The sequence below is a fragment of the Carettochelys insculpta genome, chromosome 6 (genome assembly GCF_033958435.1).
Source record: "Carettochelys insculpta isolate YL-2023 chromosome 6, ASM3395843v1, whole genome shotgun sequence".
NCBI lineage: Eukaryota > Metazoa > Chordata > Testudines > Carettochelyidae > Carettochelys > Carettochelys insculpta.
The window spans coordinates 21,666,937-21,689,446 of NC_134142.1; the positions used below are offsets into that span (position 1 = coordinate 21,666,937).

The window sequence follows — 22,510 nt, forward strand, 5'->3', positions numbered from 1 at the left end:
CCGGAGCTAGTAGACCCCATCCCCATCCTCTTAACTCAGCAGGTGGCTTCAGAGGCCAACCTGGATCCTGGAGAGGGCACTTCTGCTAAGTAGGCTTTTTTTCTGGTAATACTATGCCCCTTCTTAGAAGAACTCGTTAATGTGCCTGTGGATGGAGTACAGATCCTGCTTGGACAAAAAGCTGAAGGTCTTGGACAAGCACTTGTGGATTTCCATCACAAGTTTTTGGGGGGATCTAAGTTATTTCTGCTTTCACGGTAAGACACCTCACTGTGCCACGCTACCAGTAGTTGATCTGAAATCATGTCACTACAGAGCATTCTTGCAAATTTTCCAACATTGCTCATTCTAGCCTGCTGCTGTCTTTCTTTACCCTTTTCCTTTGTGTAATCAGGCTGATGTCTTGATTGGTCACCTAGAACCCATGGGAAGTTTCATGAGTCACTAATGATTTTTTGCCTACCATCCCACCCAGTGCACAGGAAACTCATACATCTCCTGGTGCAGCCGCTTTAAAATCCAGAGCGGGTGTGCAAGTGCACACACAGTAGCTTCCTCCTCCAGGGTCAGCAGTGGATCAGACACTCCCCTGGTTCATGTGACTGCCCCCAGGAACTTAATGATTTTTTAACTTGTACAGCAGCCACTTGGGAATTTAAAATCCAGGTGCTGCTTTCAGCAGCATACGCTCCCCCATGATCTGGCATCCCTGGGATGCACAGAGCCATTCCTATGTGTGCCACCCCGGCGTTGCTTTAAGAAAGCTTTTTCCCCCATGAACCCAGGATAGCTTACCATAGTATTGACCATCAACCTCTTTTTGGATGAGCTCAAAGCACTCTGCTTAGCACATATTCTTCTGTCTTACAAGTAACAAGAATGACCCTGCAGTTGCAATACGTTCATCCATACAGACAAGCAGCCATTATGTCTGTCAGTATTTTCACACTTCTGGGTACAGACAAAAATGTTCCTACTGCTAATGAATATTTCTAAATTTGCTTTATCAGCAAATGACCCTCGAAAACAACCAAGAGTGCACAGTTCAGCAGATAGGTGGCTGCCTATGATGTGGAGGAAAAAGTGCAAGACTGATTTGTTAGAGAACTATATGCAAGTAGTTTCAAAAGAAGAGTGAAATTTGTAATTTGAGGAAGGAAATGACGGAGGCACAACAAAAAAGCAGTCCAGTAGCACTTTAAAGACCAACAAAATAATTATTAGTTGGTGAGCTTTCATGGGATAGACCCACTTCTTCAGTCTGTCCCATCAAAGTTCACCACCTAATAAATGATTTCATTAGTCTTTAAAGTGCTACTGGACTGCTTTTCTGTTTTGATAGTATATAGACTAACATGGCTACCTCTCAGGTATTATGAATCAATCACGTTCTCTATGGGCAAGCAGACAGTTACCGAATTCAGTGATATAGAAATTACAATCAGACAGATTCATTATGAGCTGGCAAATAGAATTACCTTGCTGATAGAGTCAGTGATCCATACATGCCCCTGCAAAGACCTCATTACATGCCCCCCCAGCCACATACATTACTTTCCCCTTTTAGAGGCACAGCAGCTCCAGGCCACACCAGGTATCACTGACACCCCATTCATTCTGCTCCCCTGGACAGGACACTGCATGCCCCAGCCACTCCAGGCACTATTTTAGACCTCCCTCAACCAGTCAGCCCAGTCCCCTGCTCCTGGTTCAGTATCCCCCCTCCAATCATCCCCCGCATAGTTCATCCCTTCACATATTCAGCACTCTCTTTTCATCAGGGACCCAGAACAAGGGGTTCAAAGACCACAGAGAGCCCAACACCCTAGCTCCAAAACAGCAATGCCCACCAGAAGGTTAACTGTTGATTAAACTTATTATTCTTTCCCCCCACTCCACTCCCATACTCCCCACTCTTTCATTAGTGCCCCCCAAATAACTTTTCAAAAGAGTTTTGTTTGTTGGTTAACATGCTTTGGGGTTTGGTGGGTGTTGCTGGTTGTCTCATGATTTATGGGGGGTTTCATAAAGGGCAAGGAAACAGCATGGTGGGGGGGCGCCATTTAACATCCTTCACACTCATTCATAAACATGGTTTTCAAGGCATCCCTGGTTTTCAGTACGCCTTTCTGGGCTTTCCTGTTTTCCCTTGTGGTCAGCTGCTGATAATGTCTTGACAGGACCTCTGCCTGGACCCTCCACACAGGTACGAAGCTCTGCCCCCCTTGCCTTGCAAATGTTAGAAAGAATACAGCAGGCCCCAATAACCATAGCAGTGTTCACTTCATTGAGGTCTAAGTGGGCCAGAAGGCACCTAAACCTTGCTTTTAAGTAGCCAAAGGCACATTCTGCACCTGCTCAGCTTGTAGTTACAGAGCTCCTTAATGGAGTCAAGGGAACCTGTGTAATGCTTCATGAGCCAAGGGAACAAGAGATAAACAGGGTCACCCAAAATCACTATAAGCAGTTCCACATAATGTTAATTTTTCCCGTCTGGGAAGAAAGTATCACCCTGGAGACCTCTAAACAGACCAAAATTCCTAAAGATTTACGTGTCACGCGCCCTTCCTGATCACCCCACGTTGATATCGGTGAAATGACCATTGTAATCCACCAACGTCTACAACACCATAGAGAAGCACCCTTTGTGGTTAATGTACTCTGAGTCCAGTTCTGTCTGGTGCTGCAAACTTCCAACATACAATTGCCACATACTTCTCAACTGTCAGAGCAGGGCTCTTCCTAGTATTCGCACTTCAGGGTGGGAGATGGCAGTTCTTTGAAAGTGGCCTTATGCATGCAGAAGTTTTGTAGCTATTAGTGGTCATCCCAAGACTGCAAAAAGATGCAATCCCACCACTCTGTGCTGGTTTTGTGGCTCCAGACTTTGCACTCCATACTGTACAGTGACTCCAGTGTTGCCAGAAAATCCACAGTCCTTCTCTTCAGAGATTCAAGTCCCTCAAAGGCCCTGGCAATAATGCATGGACACTATGTTCAGAAAATACTGCACTGCAGTATGCAAACTGAGCACAAAATACTGCAGCAAATTTTGAAATGTACTGGGATCCATGTTAGTGTCTGTAATGGCAGCTGGCAGTCAAGATGAAAAGCGTACAAAAATGCTTTTTCTACCCCCCAGGCGGAAAGGGGAGGGGAGGAAAATGCATTCTGGGATGGTGACATCAGAAACCCTTGTGTTGACTTTTTTCCCATAAGACACCAGCACAAAATCTTAAAATGCAAGGGGGGGTGGGAACTATGGGATAGGTACTCAGAATGCACTGTGTTCACAGTCAGACTCAGGCACCCTTATGGGGACAAATTAAATTGCCTTTCTGAGCTGGTCAGGACACTTGACCTCAACTTTACAAAATCCAGTGTTAACAATTTGACTTTATTCCCAAGCACAGACATACACTGAGTCAATCAATACCAGCAGCCTTCAGCTTAGAAGGTTCCTCAGAGGAGCTACTCCACTCCTGTGGTCAGAAGCTACAATGGCATCTCATAGCATAAGCCAGATCATTTGTCAGCAGGCAGCCAGCCTACAGCAGTTCTAATGCCATCAGTGGAAGTCAGATAGCTCCCCTACATGAGTCACCCCACTTCCTTTTCCCACCAGAAATAAAGGACTCCTGCTACAGACTTTGAGCCTCACAGGCCAGCTCGTCTCAGCCAGGAAACAAATAACCAACAGCATTAAGGGAAAACCACCGTGACAAACTTTCCACTTTAACAGTTTACGTTTTGAAGGACCTCTGGGCAACACAGAGAGCCATACACTGCCTTTTAAAAAATTAAATATAATGGTGATGCCTTGTCTACACTTCAGAAAATTTCTATTTCTGAATGTGGTTAACTGCAAGCATAGACAAAGACACTTTGTTCCCTATTATTTCAGAAACTAACCAACGTTTCACAAACTTCACTTAATGTGGTTTGTCCTTGCCTACACTTGTGCAGTTAAACAAGGCTTAAGGGGTTCAGTCTGATCAGTGTTATCAGCACTAGGTAATTTTCCTAGCATAGAAAAGGCATTAAAGGTGTCCCATGATCATGGCCCAAACACTCTCTGAATACTTTGCATTTCTAAGCACCTTTCATCTACAGAACAAAGTGGAAGCATTAACTAATTTCAGCCTCATCTAAAATATAACCATCTTTGGGATAGAAGAATAGTTAGACTAGGAGTGAAGAATGCTACTGTGTTTCAGAAGTAAAACAGGAATAAAGATTAACTTTGTATCCAGCTGAATTTAGTGATAATTTAGGCATAAAGAAAGTAAATACCGGAGTTGATACCACAACACTTTTTGCATGAATGATCTCAAAGCAAATGTTTTATCTGATGGTCACAATATCTGAAAGGCAGCACCTCAAACAGTAGTATATACTTTGGTTTTGATTCAGTGTAACTATCAAGGAAGGATTAGTCTATTGAATCTTAATACTAATAAGTGGTCACCCAGCACAGTTTTGCTTAGCTTAAAAATTTGTGTTGATCAGAGTATCAAGTGTCTTGTCCACAAACAGTGAAGATAATTGTATATTAAGAAATCATTAAATTTATTCTCTATTTTGAAACCAGAACGAAATACTCTATATGGAAAAAAACCTTCAACTCCAGCACCAAATGTGACATTTCCAAGAATTATGTGAAGATTTTAACCAAATTACAGAACTAGTTTTAAGCAATTTCTAAAGTGGTTTGACTGATTGATCAGGATGGAATAAGATTAAAAATCTTGCTACAGCTCATCAAGGAATACAATGGCCAAAACATCACAAAGGAATCTGTTTAGGTAGTTTGAAAGTTCAGCTGAATGCAAAAGGCCACTAAAAATGTCATTTTTAATGCTTTTCTTCTACAGAGCAGTTTTGGCTCTTAAGATGGGGCCCAATGAGATTATAGAATAAAATATGCTTGGTTGACTTTTTGCTCAGTACAGTTCTCCACCTGCAGGTTGTACCAAAGGCTAAAACAAATGACTATCATAGCAGTGAGAAATGACTTATGTCAATAAAATAAAATAAAATCCCTGCCAGTGCAGTGACTGTTCTATGCAGCACAATTTCTAATGTTTTGTCAGCTCTTGTTTTAACACATCTGAAGCAATAGGGCTTCTATCAACTCCCTTGTTTGCTAACAAATTTGGTAGTTTTCTTAATAATCAGCCTAAATTTTCATTTTAGCTTAAAATTAGCCTCCCTCTCACCAATCACTTTCACTTAGACCCAGCACACTTTCTAAATGACATATGGCTATATCTATAAATAAAAACAAGAACATTTGTGATTTTGCTTCCTTGTACTTCAGAGATGTATAAACTGACAACTTCATCTGCACACCTTTGACTTAAGAAGACCATTTCCCCCCTAAATTTTCTTCTTCCATTTATTACTGAGGTAAAATTAGTTTTGTCTGAACTTTAAGCAAATACAGTTCCTACTTGGGGGAGGGATTGTTTTTAGTTACAATGTTTTTGGTTTTTTTCTGGAGGGGGGGTGTCATCAATAAGCTTCTGCCTATAATTTATATTCATATTAAAATGTTTCAGAAAAATGCCAACAATATAACTGTTCAAGTCAGATTTAAAATATGTAGGTTTTTTACAACATACTTTACATTCATTGTTAACTGTTATCCTTTCAGAGAGGGAGGACTTCTCAACTTTACTGCTAATTTCGGAAAGGGGACCCTTCAATATTACCTAAACTAATGAAAATAAAGCAAATATACTACTCAATAATCATACACAGAGATGGAAAGACTTATCTAGGTCACCCAGACTCTCCTCCAAATAAAGCATTGTTCACTGTTTACTAAGTGCTTTATCCATTTGTTTTATCAGTTAATTTACACTTGAACACCTCCCAATTTACAAACGTACATTAGGGCTATAGGATTATTCCCAAATTCTGCAACACCAATATGAGACAGTCCTGTATTTGCACCATAACATTACAGCATTAAAACACTGTAGCGTTTTGAGATTTTCAACACTACCAGACAGCAAACCAAACTCTTGAGATACAGTGTTAAACCGTAATATAAGTAATTTAATACACAGGCATAGGACTGCAATGATAGCATTCACAGTAACAATACTCTTCAGACACCTGTGAAACATCTGTTTAACAGCACCCAGCTGCCAGGACACTTCCTCGAACCAGTGTCTCAACAGCAGGAACATAATACATACCCACAATGCCAAGCTCCGCTTAGGGGCTTTTAAATTACAGTTTGATTCTGTACAGGGTGTTTCATTCAAATCACACCCGTGGCTTATGCTCGGAGAGAGCGCGCGCGCCAACATCTGCTAAAACAAATGCACATTTTCTCGTTGGCAGTTTTTCTTCGGAGGCGTTTTCCTAGCGGGACACAACACGCTGGCCCCGCTCCGCGCACGCCACCCTTTGTGCACAGCAGTTACACTCAACCCCGCGAGCGGCGCGGCCACCAAAGCACAGCCGCTCTCGCGTTCCTCAGGGGCCCGGCAGGTCGGGCCGCGCCCCCCCCCAATCCCTCCGCCACACAGAGCCCCGCCGGCGCGGCCAGGCGACTTACGTTCTCAGTGTCGCGCTCGTTCACCGTCGGCAATGGAGTTCTGGTGGACATTTTAATTCGCTCGCGCCGGAGCACGGGCTGCTTGCGACAGCAAAACGAAACGCCCCCCCTCGCACAAACCTACCCCGCCCCCGGCACAGCGAGACGGGGTGGGGGGCTGCTTTCTGCCGCGCCCTCCCCCCCACTTCTGAGCTATATTCCAGCCTGGCGACGGAGCAGCGTCTCCCTCTGGGAGTCCTCGGGGCTCATCCTTAGGAGCCCGGCGCGCAGAGGGGGCGAGCCGGGGGAGCCTGGCAGAGCGCAGCGGGTGAGGGGCGGGGAGGGGGAAGCGGCCCGGGGAGGGCAGCGGGGCGCCGCAGAGCCCGCCAGGAAAACAAGCCGCCGCTCCGCAGCCAGCTCCGAGCCCGGGCAGCCAGGCAGGCCCGCTCCGAAGCGCTTCCCTCTCCCTTCTCCTCCTCTCCCCTCGGCCCCGCTTCAGCGCGCCTCCGCTCGCATGCTGGGCCTCGCCCGCCCGCCGTGCGCCTTCCAGGCCGGGTGTCGGGAACCCCGCGGGCCGGCTCCGGCAGCCTACAGCCCCCGCCCCCACTCCGCCGCTGCCTCAGCGCCGCCCGCTCCGGGATGGAGGATCCAAGATGGCCGCCCGGCTTCCTCCGCTCTGACTTGAACCGGAAGAGCCCGCCCCTTGCCCCGCTCTGGCCGCTTGTTGCTAGGGCCGTGGGGGGCGGGGCTCTGCAGGGACTGAGCGCCCCGGGGGACGGAGGGTGGGAGCGGTCGGCATCCGGACGTGCCAGGCGAGGTCTGGGGCTGCTCCGCCGCCACCAAACCCGGCCCTCAGCTACGGGCGCCCTCACTCCAGCAGCCCTGTCTTCGGGCTGGCACCAGCGGCATCGCTCCCCTCGCCTGCCGCCGCGCCCTGCACGCCCTCTATGACACCCATAGCACTGACCTGAAACGCCCCCTATGGCACCCGTAACACCACCCTGCAGCCCCTCTGTAACATCCACACGACTGCCCTGCACCCCCCTCTAAAGCACCCATAGCAATGCCCTGCACCCCTCTACAGCACCACCCTGCACCCCCTTTATGGCACCCATAGCACTGCCCTGCACCCCCGTCTATAGCACCCATAGCAATGCCCTGCACCCCTCTACAGCACCACCCTGCACCCCCTTTATGGCACCCATAGCACTGCCCTGCACCCCCCTCTAAAGCACCCATAGCAATGCCCTGCACCCCTCTACAGCACCACCCTGCACCCCCTTTATGGCACCCATAGCACTGCCCTGCACCCCCCTCTATAGCACCCATAGCACTGCCCTGCTTTGCCTTTCTGGCATTGGCACTGGCAGTTCTGCCCTGCTGTCTTTCTGTGGCATTGTCACCAATAGCACTGCCCTGTATCTCCTCATAGCTTTGGCTCTGGCAGCACAGCTCTTCTCCACCTCGGTATATCATTGGTGTCAAAGGCACCACCCTGTTCCATCACCTCCATACTGTTGGCTCTAGTAGTGCACTGCCCTGCTGTGCCTTTAGTTGTGGTGCCAGCAGGCCCGCCCTACTCCACTTCTATGGTCTTGGCACCAGTGGCACTGATCTGATCCACCTTACGTTGGGAAGAGCAGAACTATGTCTGGGACCCTGCATATGGGGATAGCAGCTGAGTGGGACCCTGGGCTAGAAATGAGAGCCCAGGGAACAGTGGGCCCACTGGCTGGGACTTTGAGCAACAGGAGGACAGCATGGGCCTGCGATGCCCAAAATCTGGGGGTGTTCTGGCACAGCGCCTGCACTTCTATTTCCTGCACTTATGTGCACGGAGATGCTTCATACTGCCCTTGTGTCTGCAGGTGCCTCCTCCACAGCTCCCTTCGATCATGGTTCCCAGCCAATGGGAATTACAGAGCTGAGAGTGGGGCAGGGGGGACAGAGCCTGCAAAGATGCACTTTGCACTGCCCCCACCCTGAGTGCTATCTCTGCAGCTCCCATTGGCTAGAAGACTACAGTGACTTGGCAGCCACTGCTGGGAACCACATGAAACCTGGGCAGGTAGGATACCTGTCTTAGCCCTGAACCTGCACTGCTCTGGCGTCTGCACTTTCAACGGCCTGGCTGGTGGGGCTGACCAGAGCCACCAGAGTCACTTTTTGACTGGGCGTTCCAGATGAAAACCGGATGCCAGGCAACCCTAGCAGTTACTGTAAATACCATACAATTTTGTTATAAGAGCCAGTCTCACAGCGCTAACTCCCTTTGAAAACAATTGGGTGTTGCAAAATGTTCTCACCAAGTGGCCTTAGAGAGCTGCCCAGTCTCATAGTGCTGGCTCCACCCTCTTGTTTCCTGCTGCTAAAACATTTGAAGCTAAAACACATTATAAAAATTAACATTAGGAAAGAATTTATACAATTGCAGTAGTTGCCACAAGAATGTTACAGGATCTCAGAAATGCTGGGAAGGCATCCATGTGAGTGTAAATGGGAAGGAAGGCAGTCGGTACACTTGTGAGTGGAAGGAGCAGTGCTGCTGACTGCCACTGTGGGCCCCTGGGCAAGGTGAAAGGGGGGCCTCGCTCTGCACCCCAGAAGGGGTGGGGCTAAAAGAAGGGGTGGGGCCAAGGGCAGTCAGCTCTTAGCGCCTTCCAAACAGTGATGCTGGGCCCACACCCACAGCTGCAAAGGGTCACCAAGCTCTGGCTGCTGCCATCGCCAAAATAGCAGCAATGGGCCCCTTTGAAACACCAGTCCTCAGCACAACTGGCACCTTTGTCCCCACTCCTATCCAGCGAGTCTGGGGAGGGGAGATGGTACATCATGAAGGATAAGGGGAAGATGGCACATGTGATGGTGAAGGGGTGAGGACTGGAGGTGGTCCTTGTGCTTGTGATTGGGTGGGGAGGGATTAGTGAGAATGGGTTGAAAGCACTCTACCTAACTGAATAATGCTCTTACGAATGGATAGGGTGAAGGTCAGGTCCACACCGTATGAAATATGGAGAAATCTCTTGCCTAGAAACAAAAACTTTGGAGCTGTTTCACCCATCAATTCACAGAGAGAGGAGTTAAGCCCCTGAGTTTTCAATCCTGAAGCTTTATTTGCTGAAAACAAAATCACAAGTGACTACTACAGGATGCAGCCTTAACATTCCAGTCAAAAGTTTTCATTTCCAGTTGTAGTTACAGTATATTTAGAAGACTCCAGCCCTAAAAAGAGGCTGTTTAAGTATGGCTCTGTGCAGAGGTGAAAGTAAGCTCTGTCCTATAGCAGCAGCAGAACAGGTCAGGGGACCAGGGGCTGGGAGTGGTAGGGCAGCCAGAAGAGCTGCCGGCATTCTGCTCCTTTCCCCACAGCCCCTCCCAACAGGAAAAGAAGCAGAACCCCCAGCCCTGCCCTACCCCCCTTCCCCAAGCCTTGTCCTGTGGCAGTAGTGCTGTACAGAGCTGGAGGACAGGCAGCTCTGTGAAGGGCTGAGAGTGGGATTGGGGCATTTGCTTCTTTTCCTGCTGGCAGGGAAAGCAGCTGAACTGCAGGCAGCTCCTTTGGCTGCTTTACTGTCCCACCTGGCCCACCCCAGGGTAACATGGGATGGAGAGGGGAGGAGATATTTAAAAAAACAGGATGGAGCGATATCTAACAGGGATGGTATTTGGTCCTGCTGTAATGGCAGGAGACTGGGCTTGATGATCTCTTGAGGTCCCTTCCAGTTCTAGTTTTCTATGAAAAGAGGATGGGGACCCCAGGCTGGGGGTGGAGGAGAATCATCTGCAGCATCATGTGGGGTGGTCATATTACCACCTCCACCACACCTACCTGTGTTGGGAAGAAATTAATTTTACTTTCACCTGGCCTTATCATGGAGTACTCACCCCACACTAGGCTGGCAAAGGTTAGTGTGATTCAGAAGGGGCTAAGTGAGCAGATAAGTCACACCTGAGGGAGCATGTACATTTGACAGGAGAGCACTGACACGGCCCAGCTAGGTAGGAGTAGGCAGCTCTGGTATAAAGTCAGGATGTTTACAGCAAAAACAAGTGAAAGATGGGGCCAAATTCAGGTTTCCAGTTTTGGCTGGCCATATTCTGGGAGGTTTCATCACACAACAATCTTTAATTAAATATCAGAGGTGTAGCTGAGTTAGTCTGTAGCTTAAAAAACAACACAAAGTCTTGTGACTCCTTATAGACTAACATTTTGGAGCATAAGATTTTGTGGGCAAAGACCCACCCCATCAGACACAGGAGTGGGGGCCCAAGAAGAGGATCCAGATTTATAGGCTCATGCAAAGGAGAGAGTCCCAGTTAAGAGGAGAGCCAGAGCTGACAAGGTCAGTTTTTAATATTAATTTTTAATTTCTGGAGACCCCCAGGACAATCCTGGAGTGCTGCCAACGCTAGACCCAATTGGAAAAAACAGGGATTTTTTAAGTGTTTAAGAATAGTAGGAAAGGTGTGAGCTGCTAAGTCATAAACAACATACAAAGTACAGTGCCTTGTTTCAGAGACTCAGGACGTGAGTCTGCTGTTGCTCTCACCTGAAGAAAAAGAAGTGTGGAAGACGGTAATCCTTCTCTGGGCTTAGAGAGTGAAAGGAAGAAACTCAGGACAAAAGTAGAAGCCCTATGATCTAGGTCCAACCTGTAGGAAAAGTTTATGAGGAAGATGATGCAGTGAAAGCCTGATAGAGTTGGACCAGGAAAAGGGTAGGGGAAACATCTTAGCTTTGGAACAGTGCAGACCTCTAACATTAACTTGAGGATAACTGAGATGGACTCCAGCATACAGGGTGTGACTGGATTCCCCTACTAGCCACTGAGGAGTTAGCTTAGCTTCAAACTGAAGGACTGGCAGGAATGATACCCGGTTGTTAAACAGTTCAGTGATTTTGATTCCCTGGAAGATGGGAATGATATTGAGTTGGCTTGTGACCTCAGCCACAAAGAGGGAGCACTGCAGTTCCTGGAGCAGAAGGGCTACAGAGTGAATGAAAGATAGAAGGGGGTTTCAGACTGGGTGGAGCTGTTCTCTAGATGCAGAAACAAGAAGGCACCCCAGGGGTGAGCAGAGAACTCTGTGACTGGCCCAGTGGGACTTCACATGAGGGTATGGGCCTGCACTTGGACTTTTTGCAAGATTGAGATATGATACAATCTTAAGGGGGAGGGGGAGGGTTAAAGTCTCAGGGAAGAACCACCTTCAATTGGAGCAGAGGAAAATGATTTCATAGTTGGGACCCCTTCCAGATGATGTTGCAGTATCCTCTCACACTGAAGATTCCTCTCTGGGGGAGGGAATTCCAGTTAAGGAAAGACAGGTGTTAGTAAAGGGGAATTCAGTCATTAGAAACAGACAGCTGGGTTTGTGATATAAGGAAAACTGTGTGGTGACTTGCCTGTCTAGTGCTAAGGTTGTGAATCTTTTGAGACATCTAGATAGACTTATGTGTAGTGCTAGGGAGGAGCTGATGGTCATGGTACATGTAGGTACCAATGACATAGGGAAGAATAGGATGGAGGTTCTGTAGGCCAAATTTAGGCTGTTAGGTAAGAGATTGAAACCCAGGGTGTCAGTGGTAGCATTCTCTGAAATGCTTCCACTTCCACATGGAGAGCTAGGTAGACAGGGCAGAACTGCCAGTGAGAAGGGGGTTAGATTTATTAGGAACTGGGGAAACTTTTGGGAAAGGGGAAGACTATACAGGAAGGATGGGCTCCACCTAAACAAAATGGAACCAGATTACTGGCACTTAAAAGGCTGTAGAGCAATTTTTAAACTAAGGGCTGGAGAAAAGCCAACAGGTGCACAGCAGCACATGGATCAGACACATCCCTTAGAGGGAGGCCTATTAATAGAGATTCTCTAGGGCCTTGTAAAAAAAAAAAGGGGGTGGGAGAGAGGATGGAAGATGATAAAATATGGGTAAGATCTGATGAGAAACAGTCAAATGAGAAAGAGTCCCATTCAATCCCATAATGTAATGGCAGACTGCTAAATAGTGGCAAGTTTTATATCAGAAGGACAGAACAGGTTGTGTGGGTTGGGGAGTGGCACCATGTGTGAAAGAAAGCATAGATTCAAACAGAGTAAAAATCTTAAATGAACCAACCTGTTCCACAGAATCTGTATGGATTGTAATTCCATGGTCTAATATGAATATTAGAGATATATTACTGACCATCTCATCAGGAGATGACAGTGTGATATGTTAAGGAAGACTAGAGAGGCTATAAAAATTAATAAATCTCAGTAATAGTGGGGGATTTCAACTATTCCCCTGTTGATGGGGTCTCTGTCACATCAGGGCAGAGCGCATAGATAAAAGTTTCTTTACATCTTAAATGGCTGCTTCTTTGAGGAACTGGTTCTGGAACTCACAAGAGAAGTGGCAGTTCTCGATTTGGTCCTAAGTGAAGTGCAGGATCTTGTCCAAGAAGTGGATGTAGCTGGACTGCTTGGAAAGAGTGAGCATAATATGAATAAATTTAACATCCCCGTGGGAAGAAAAGTGCCACAGCAGCCCAACACTGTGGCATGAATTTCAGAAAGGGAAACTACACAAAATGAGATTAGTTAAACAGAAATTTAAAAAGACAATGCCAAAAGTGAAATCCCTGCAAGCTGCATCGAAATGTGCAAAAGATGCCATAATAGAAGTTTAACCAGGCCCACCAACAGGGTGTGGGAAAAGGGGCAACAGCATTTGAAGGGGGCCTGGACCTCCAGTCACTGTTGCCAAAGCTCAGGGCCCCTCTGAAATGAAGCAGAGTGCTTTGGGCTACTCCAAGGGTGGCTCAGAGAGAATGTGGAGGGGCCCAAGCTGACTGCCCCAACCCCTGCTCCTTCTACCCTTGGCCCAGTCCCTTCCAGGTGGAGAAATGGGCCACGGCACCTCTTGGTGCCTCTGGGTTCAACTTAAATATATGCCTCAAATTAAAATAACATAGTAAAAGAACCAGAAAGTGCCACCCATGGCTTAATGGCCGAGAAAAAGGAGCAGTAAGAGATAAAATGGCATAGTTTAAAAACTGGAAGTTAAATCCTAGTGAGGCAAATAGAAAGGAGCATGAACTCTGACAAATGCAGTGTAAAAATTTAATTTGGAAGGCCAAAAAGGAGTTTGAAGAACAGCCAGCCAAAAACTCAAATGGTAATAATAGCAAAATATTTTTAAGTACATCAAAAGCAGGAAGCCTGCTCAACAATCAGTGGGGCTACTGGACAGTCATGAACATTTAAGACACAGTACTGCTGCTATCCTTACTTCTGTGGTACTGCTGGTGGTGGCTTGGCCTTCAGAGCTATTCAGCTGGAGAACAGCAGCTGCTGACCAGGATCCTAACTCTGACGGCTGAGTCACCATCAGCAGCAGTTCAAGTAAGGATGGCATGGTGTGGTATTGCCACCTTTACTGCTGTGCAGCTGCTTGTAGAGCTGGGCTGTCAGTCAGCAGCTGCCACTCTCCAGCCTCCCAGCTCTGAAGGAAGCAGCACTGAAGGAAAGGTGGTATATTATGGTATTACTATCCTTACTCCTATGCTCTTCTTGTGGGATGTCACCTTCAGAGTCTGGCAGCTGGCCAAAAGCCACCACTCTCTAGCCACCCAACTCTGAAGATGATGCAGAAGTAAAAGTGATAATACTGCAATCCCCCTAATTAACCTTTTGATTTCCCTTTCAACTGCCTTTTGGGTCAAGGCTCCTAATTTGAAAAATGCTGATCTCCTCTGTGAAATCTGTATATTATTGGGTAATAGCATACAAAAAGACCAGATTTCATGATGCACTATGTGTTTTTCATGATCATGAATTTGGTAGGGCCCTAATTTATGAATATTTCATCTGTATAATTTAAGCAGGCACTTTTTTCAAAATTATACATTTGATTAGATAACAATTTTGTAGTTAGAACTTGCCAAAACAAACACAAACAAAAGTCTGGAATGAGAAAAAATGTACTTAGCTGCTTTGTTGCCAATCAACAGCTACACTGATTAATGCTATTTTTTAATATATTTAAAAAGCTTACTTCAGGTATGATGACTTGTATAGCAGCCAGCTTCTTCTTTTCACTTTTTGGCAACATCTGCACAAGATGGTTTTTCTGGCAAACTGGGCTTTTGTTGGAAAAACCTGCAGTGCCTCTACATGCAAAACGTGCTTTCTCAACAGTGTGTGGACAGAACTCGGCACATCTGCCAGCAGCGTTATACCTCTCTGTGTTCAGGTATAATGCCTTTTGCAACAGTTCCCTGTTGTGTAAATGCTCCAGAGCCCTTTTGGTGAGAGACAGTGCTTCTGGTCCACCAGGCAGCTCTGTTTGCAGATCTTCTGGTCAGCTGTCGAGAGAGGGCCGGGCAGTCTGTCTGCTCCCTGTTGACAGAACGGATTTGTCTTTCGATCCGCTTTTGTGTGTGGACACAATCTGTCAACAGAAGTTTTGCCAGGAAATCCCTTCTGACAGTTACTTCTGTCAACAGGGGCTTCTTGTGTAGATGTAGCTTTTTTGTTTTGTTTTTTATCTTACATTAAAACAGGTGACTTTATTTCAAAGTGTATTCACTTCCTTTTTTCCAAGATGTGGTTATACAGTAAACGCTTTCATATCCAGTATTCTATATTCCAGAACTCTCAAATAACTGGCATTTTAACCATAAGTAAATTTAGACATGTTTTCCATAAGTACAGTATAGCGAAATAAATACTTATAAATACAGCAAATACAGTATAAGTTTACAGTGCACAATTCTACTGTTGTTGGTAAATAAACTACTCTGAATACATTTTTGTTTCTTGCTTAATATCCAAACTTTAGTGTTATGCATTGCTAGGTATACCTCTCTATTACCCAGAATATTTGAATATTGGACACAGAGAAAGAAAACATGTTAGGTGCTGTTTTATGACTACAACTATATTTGAAATGAAAAGAGAAGAATAAAACAATAGGGTTGTGATAAAGAACTTAAATTTTAAAAATACCAAACACGAAGTCAGGGTTTTTCCTGAGGAGCTATAGCAGATACATTGCACAAACATGCATTGCACCATAAATTTAATAGCACAGCAAAAAAAAAAAAATACAGGATTCGGTTACAATTGCTCTGGGAAACATAAGGTTGAATTTCCTTGTGTGTGTTGAAATTCTAAACTATAGTCTTGCATCAGGTTTTAATCCTGCAAAAGTCTCCATAATCACAGAGCTTTCCATCTCCATGAAGTATCTTTGGGACATATTTCTATCCACATTTTAGGGCTAAAGCCCTAAAGACATTTTATATCAACAGGCAGATTTTCAGTGGGTGTAAGTAGTGTCATTTCAGTCAAAGAAGCTATGACCATTTATGCCTCCTGAGGATCTGCCTCAACATGATAAAAATCAAATAATTCTTATCTATCAGAAACTAGACTATTTTGGCCTTCCTTGGCTGCGTCTACACGTGCACGCTACTTCGAAGTAGCAGCACCAACTTCAAAATAGCGCTCGTCGCGTCTACACGCGTCGGGCGCTATTTCGAAGTTAACTTCGACGTTAGGCGGCGAGACGTTGAAGTCGCTAACCTCATGAGGAGATAGTAATAGCGCCCTACTTCGACGTTCAATGTCGAAGTAGGGACCATGTAGACGATCCGCGTCCCACAACGTCAAAATTGCTGGGTCCTCCATGGCGGCCATCAGCTGGGGGGTTGAGAGATGCTCTCTCTCCAGCCCCTGCGGGGCTCTATGGTCACCGTGGGCAGCAGCCCTTAGCCCAGGGCTTCTGGCTGCTTCTGCGGCAGCTGGGGATCTATGCTGCAGGCACAGGGTCTGCAACCAGTTGTCAGCTCTGTGTATCTTGTGTTGTTTAGTGCAACTGTGTCTGGGAGGGGCCCTTTAAGGGAGCGGCTGGCTGTTGAGTCCGCCCTGTGACCCTGTCTGCAGCTGTGCCTGGCATCCCTATTTCGATGTGTGCTACTTTGACGTGTAGACGTTCCCTTGCTGCGCCTATTTCGATGTTGGGCTGAGCAACGTCGAAGTTGAACATCGACGTTGCCGGCCCTGGAGGACGTGTAGACGTTATTCATCGAAATAGCCTATTTCGATGTCGCAACATTGAAATAAGCTATTTTGATGTTGGCTGCATGTGTAGACGTAGCCCTTGTGCCTTTAGGGCTCCCCATTTGAAAGCCACAAAAGCTAATATCTGTGAGCCCTACCCATACTGTGTGGATTGTATTCCAATGCCTGAGTATTTTGATCCATTTCCTAAAAAGAGGTAACATCTCAGGAATTGTTCTGTCACTCTTTCTATGTGTGTTTAAAATATCAAAACATTTTCAAAGAATACAGATCGCTAGGGGTGTTCTGCAAAGAGATGGGGAAATGAATTATTTTGAAACTGGTGCATGATAGAGCAGTAGCTGATCACTGCCTAGAACTAAAAGCTGAATGAATATTTCATATTGACTTATAATTAGGAACTGCCTAAATCTCGGACCCAGTGTAGGGCCTCTGTAAATTGCCTTTCCACAGGGGAGACACTGGAGGTGGAAGAGGAGAGAATCTCCTCAGAATGGTAACAAAGCTGTTCCATCTCCACTGTCTCTTTCTCACTGCCTGCAAAAGAGAAGGGAGGGACGAGAGCTGGCTGGGTGCATAACTGCCACTCCATTGACATTTCTGCCCCTTATCTGAACCTATCTAAGCCTAATGATCAAACTCTCCTCTCTCCAGGCCAGAAGTCAGCAACCTTTCTGAGGCAGAGGGCCAACGTTTGACCTTTTGACCTCTATGTACCCAGTGCCAGTGATACTTTTTAAAGACACTAATAGCCCTATTTACAACAGCTTCATTGATAAATGAATTCAGACTGTGGTAAGGTGGCCTTGTTCCTGGGCTCCAGGCCTATATTCAGTCCACTAGCCCCACAGCAATGATGCCATTGCCCTTCTTGGGACAGGGGATGGGGGTCTGAGGGGAACCCCAGGTCTACCCACTCATTCCAGATTCTGGCCCAGGGACCCTATGTGGCTCCAGCTAGCAGGGAAGGGATCCCCTTGTCCTGGACACTGCAATTCTTTTCCCTGGGCTACTTCCCCAGGCAGTCCCCCTGCAGTACCTCCTCCAGATAGTGGCAGCAGCAACACATTCCCCTCCTGGATTGGCTCCCCCAGGCAATCAGTTCTTTTTGGTCTCACATTGAATCTCAGGACCACTTGGAGGGGCCCCAGCCCTTCACTGATGAAAACTCATCCCCACCTCTGTTGTTCCCAGGAAAAACTCTTTTTGCATCTCTCTACTCACCTCCTATGCTTTCCTCAAGCTGGGCAAGGCTTTTTAAAGGCAGTCTTAAGTGGGACCAGCTGGCCCCAATTTGATTTAGGGCAGCCTCCTCCAGCCTCCAATAAGTGCTCCCACTCCATCTGTTTGCCAGTTCAACATAGCCCTGCCTTTTCCCCTTGTACTAACTCGCCTGGCCTCACCCTGTCACAAGATCCAGAGCTTTACCCTTTAGGGGGTGGTTGGTAGCATTAGCTGGTCTTTTGTTAGTCCACAGGCAGCATGGCTTCGAGCAAGCTCCCGGCTACATGGGGGGGAGGGACAGGGCTGAGATCCCACCTCATGCGCTGATACAAATTGGTTCACATGCCACTCTTGGCACCTGTGCCGATGGTTGCTGATCCCTGCTTCAGGCTATAAAAGACTGAATGTCTTTGGAGCAATGTCTTATGGTCCAACAGGAGAGCAAATTTCTTGGGAGTTTGGTATCTCTGTAGTCTCCTCTCTCCAACACATGGCAGGACCACACCGGTTTCACTGCCATTTGGGCCATATGCACGCCTGGAGCAGCTAGGTGGGCAAATTTGGGCCAGAATCACTGAACTGAGAAAACTATGATGAAAACAATGTGATTCTGTGTCAGGTATAAGGTCAGGGTCTAGAAAACTGAAAAATAAAGTTTTAAAATGACTTGATTTTAGCATTCTATAAATCTGCAGACTCTTGTGGGTCATCCAAATACAGAAGGAAAACCAGCCAAAGTTTTCCTCAATGTAACTGCAGCACTGAAGTCAGTGAAGGGATGCTAGCAATGAATTCAGTACAATATGTTTAAAACAGAGTTGTTTTATAACAACTTTCCCTTCTATTACTACATGTCCCCTATGGAGTTACATCTTAAATGTAAATCCTTTCAGATGCTTTGCCTTCTGAGTCAGGCATGTAACTGTTCCACCTACACTGTATTTCCTGTGTGGTTAATATTGAATCAAAGGTTCTAGTCACAATGATGGGAAGAGAATAGATGACTCTTGTACACGTAATGTTTTCAAGCGCAAGTTAATAATTGATGTGCCTGGACATAGGAGGGAAGGAATTGTTTCATAACAATAAGATAAAATCTGAGCTTTTGTGGAGCATATTATCTACAACTGGTAGGACTAATGTGGGCTAAATAAGAACATTTAAATGCACAGCTCTCCCATGCGCTAGATACACAGCAAGTGAAAATTCACTACTCCTGCATAAGCCCCAAATGCGTTCTGTGTGAAGGACCCACGTAGAGGTTTAGAAGGTAGACCAAATCTCCTGGCCAGCCAGCTTGCAGTAGAACACCAGATTATCTGTTCTGTGGCTGCTGCTTCAGCTGATTATAGCATCAGCTCAATGCTGTCCCATTCTTCCTGAAAGGATTAGGATCCATGCAGCTGGCAATCTGACTGACCACATCCATTCTACTCCCTGTCACACCCATGATGTCCCAAAAGCCCCACAGCTGACCCCTCTCTGCTGTATGTATCCCTTCTTCAGCGGAACTATAGTTTTGATCATTCACCCTGGGGACAGGAAGAGAGGATTTTGCTCACCCAAAGTGCAGTGGAATAATACAGTTCTACTTCGGAGGATCTGCCTCCAAGCAGTTCCATGCAAAGAGGCACACTACTGGTTCTTGAGGGGTTACAAATTTTAGGTAAATGAATTAATCCCACAATTACATATAGCACTTAGAATAGGTCTAACAAATTTCTGCAAAAACACTGGAACAAGGATTTAATTTGTGTATTCTGAGTGCCCTTGCTGTAACATGATGCAAGTGTCCCTGTCATAAGCATGAGTGAATATTGTGCTAGTGAAACAAGGGAGTTATGGGCCTGACTTGAGCAAAGCGTAGTACAAACAGGTGCTGTGCAAGCTTCCCAACTTAGCGCTACCAAAGTACTCACATCTTGACCTACAGTTCTTCTGTTATTCCAGTACGTTGAGTGCAGCAGGGGATGTGGAAACAGTTGGGTTCTTTTCAGTTTTCAGTACAGATCCCAAATTGTAGGTACGTTGTGGTAACACTTTTTTTAAATAGGAAGGACATGACAAGTATGTATACATAACTCATACTTCTGTTTATTTTCTGTTGCATAATTATAGGAAATGGAGCAGGGTGGGGGAAGAGGAATCAGACACTTTCATGAATATATTTGGTGGAAAGACAACAGTGGGATATTTTCTAACATTCATCATCATAATCCTAATTAAAATTCTCTCAGTGACACATAGGTGCATAAACTATTTTATATAGAAAGATGCATTTTATTATCCAAGAGTAATAATCTTTTCAAGCTACATGGGAACAAAAGTGAATTGTATTACAACGACCTGTGCACATTATCAAAGAAATCTTCAAATGAAAGGCCCACCAGTCATTTGAAGACAATATGAATTTTACACATGCCATACCTGCATGGTCAACTGAAGTTGCTGATGAAAGATAGGATCCTGGCCTACTTTACATCCTGTGAAATCTTAATGAAACTGACGGGGTTCCTCAAGATGTAAACCAGAGCACGATCTGTTCCTTAAGATTAGTGACATGTCTGTAAGAGAATTTTATATCTTCGTCCCAGAATAATCAAGTCACTGAAGAGTGAAAAGGAATTAAGACTACTACCTGCCACTTGACATGAAGGCCAGGTTTGCTTTCATTAAACAAGATGGCAAAATTCCCCAGATTTTGTATATGACCAAGATGAGCCATTATTAGACAGACCGGCTTTGTGCAACATGCTTGAATTATCCAGTGCTTTATGAAGTAAAAAAAGTGTAAAAACATCTGCCTTTTTGAGATGAAATCCATTTAAATTACATGTATCCTCTTGGGGAGAATTTAGCCTGAGGCTTGATACACACAGGGCTTCTTAATTTTTTTATAATTTGGAATGTTGCTTTGTATGTTTCTCATTTTTATATATTACATAACATTATGTAAATTTTTAAAAATAAGATCAAACATGTCAATAAAACACATTAATTAATACCAATTACTTTTCTTTCCTTGGCTATTGCTCTTTCCCCATTTTCTGTTATCTCTTCCTTGCCTCCTCTGACCAGTGTCTCACGTCATCATCCATAAAAACGCTAAGCTCTTTCCAGTTATCTTTGCTCTTTGATAGCTGGGAGGATGGGGATGCCCTTAAGACTAGAGGATCACATAGGTAGAGATGTTTCAGAGGGGTAGACATGTTAGGCTGTTTCAATGAAACCCCTGAGGAATCCTGTGGTACCTTACAGGCTAACAAATTTGGGCATAAACTTCCTTAGGCTGGAGCCTGCTCCCTCAAATGCAAGAGTAATATGCAATAACTATCTGTTGCCAAAAACAGATGCCACCAGTAGTTTCCTTTGACTGGAATTCAATAAGTTAATCAGTGTAAAAAAACTTTCAGCATCATTATAAAAAATACAATAGACTTCACATTTTATTAGGTTTTTCTCCACTTACTATAATAGCATTGAAAATAGAACCAGCTGAAAACATTTTGAGCATAAATGTTTTGTCCACAAACCCACTGTGTAGAATAAAAAGAGGTTTTGAGGTTTTTTTCCCCCTCATAAAAGTTCCATTCTGTGAACAACATTTTGTGGAAAATGCAGTCTTTTTTAAAATTTTTTAATTTTACATTTTGTGAAAATATTTATACATTTCCCTCTCCTCTTTTTCCCCCTACCCACCACCTTTTTAGTACGCATACGGAAAAAAGTAATAAAGGAAAGCAGAGTAGAGAAAAGGGGAAACAGATCAAAAGACGCAAGGAAAAAAAAACAAGTTTTTTCTGTGAAAATTTTTGAACAAAGCTTTCCCTTTTGAAATCAGTGAAATGAAAGTTCCTTTTTTTTTTTGCAAACCTTTATTTCTGTTTTTCAACCAGCTCTAGCTGAAATCAGTTTTCTTCCATCAGTACTAGCAGTTAGACTGGTTTCTACACCCTGTAAAGAAAGGGAAAGGAAGATTGGCAAAGGGTCATTTTTCTATTAAAAATGGACCTTGTGATGCTAAGTTATAGGCCAAAAGGACAGCCTGCATCAGATTCCGAGAGAGATGCTAACTGAAAGGAAAAAGGGGAGCAAGGAGAAGACATGGGACACAAAGGAAGAGCTGAGATCCTGGGAAAAAAAACAACACACAAACTTTAGGAACAAAACACAGGGAAAGAAGTGAATGCTGGAAAAACAAACACTAAAAATATATAAAAAACCCTCTTGTTTAAAATAGTAATTACAAGATGTTACTCAAACTAGTGAGACATTACTTAGGTCTTAGACCAGATTTGAATGTATGCTGCTAAACTCTGAGGGGTTTTAATTTGCTAAAGAAAATTGTCTTCAGGTAATTCTGTGGTTTGATTTACTAGGCTGATATATCTATATGGTGGGATATGTCTACACTGAACCTGGGAGTGAGCCTGGGCAGAAAAGACACACTGAAAATAGCAAGGTGAATGTTCCCGCTCAGGTTGAAGATCAAGCTCCAAAGCTGAACCGGGAGGCTGAATTTAAAAGCCTGAGCTTCTGTCTGAGCTGTTATTTCTATATGGCTATTTTTAGCACACTAGCTTCAGACTTGTTATCTGGAGTCTCTGCTCAAGCTGGGAGATTTGCTTCCCAGATGAAGTGTCGACATACCCTTACAGGCCACCT

General features: G+C 45.1%; 1 protein-coding gene across 7 annotated transcripts in view; it reads right to left on the bottom strand.

The window, feature by feature from the left end:
- The window catches only part of MARK3 (microtubule affinity regulating kinase 3), a 123,460-nt gene extending 116,252 nt beyond the window's left edge, over positions 1–7,208 (bottom strand). For 3 of the 7 annotated variants that reach the window (XM_074996447.1, XM_074996446.1, XM_074996445.1), the window contains exon 1: positions 6,572–7,206. In XM_074996447.1, coding sequence (XP_074852548.1) covers positions 6,572–6,622 — 51 coding nt within the window. In that variant the 5' untranslated portion in view covers positions 6,623–7,206. Of the gene's footprint in view, positions 1–6,571 lie in introns of all 7 variants that reach the window. The other 4 variants (XM_074996444.1, XM_074996448.1, XM_074996443.1 and 1 more) reach the window with 2 other exon arrangements.
- Positions 7,209–22,510: the final 15,302 nt, after the last annotated feature.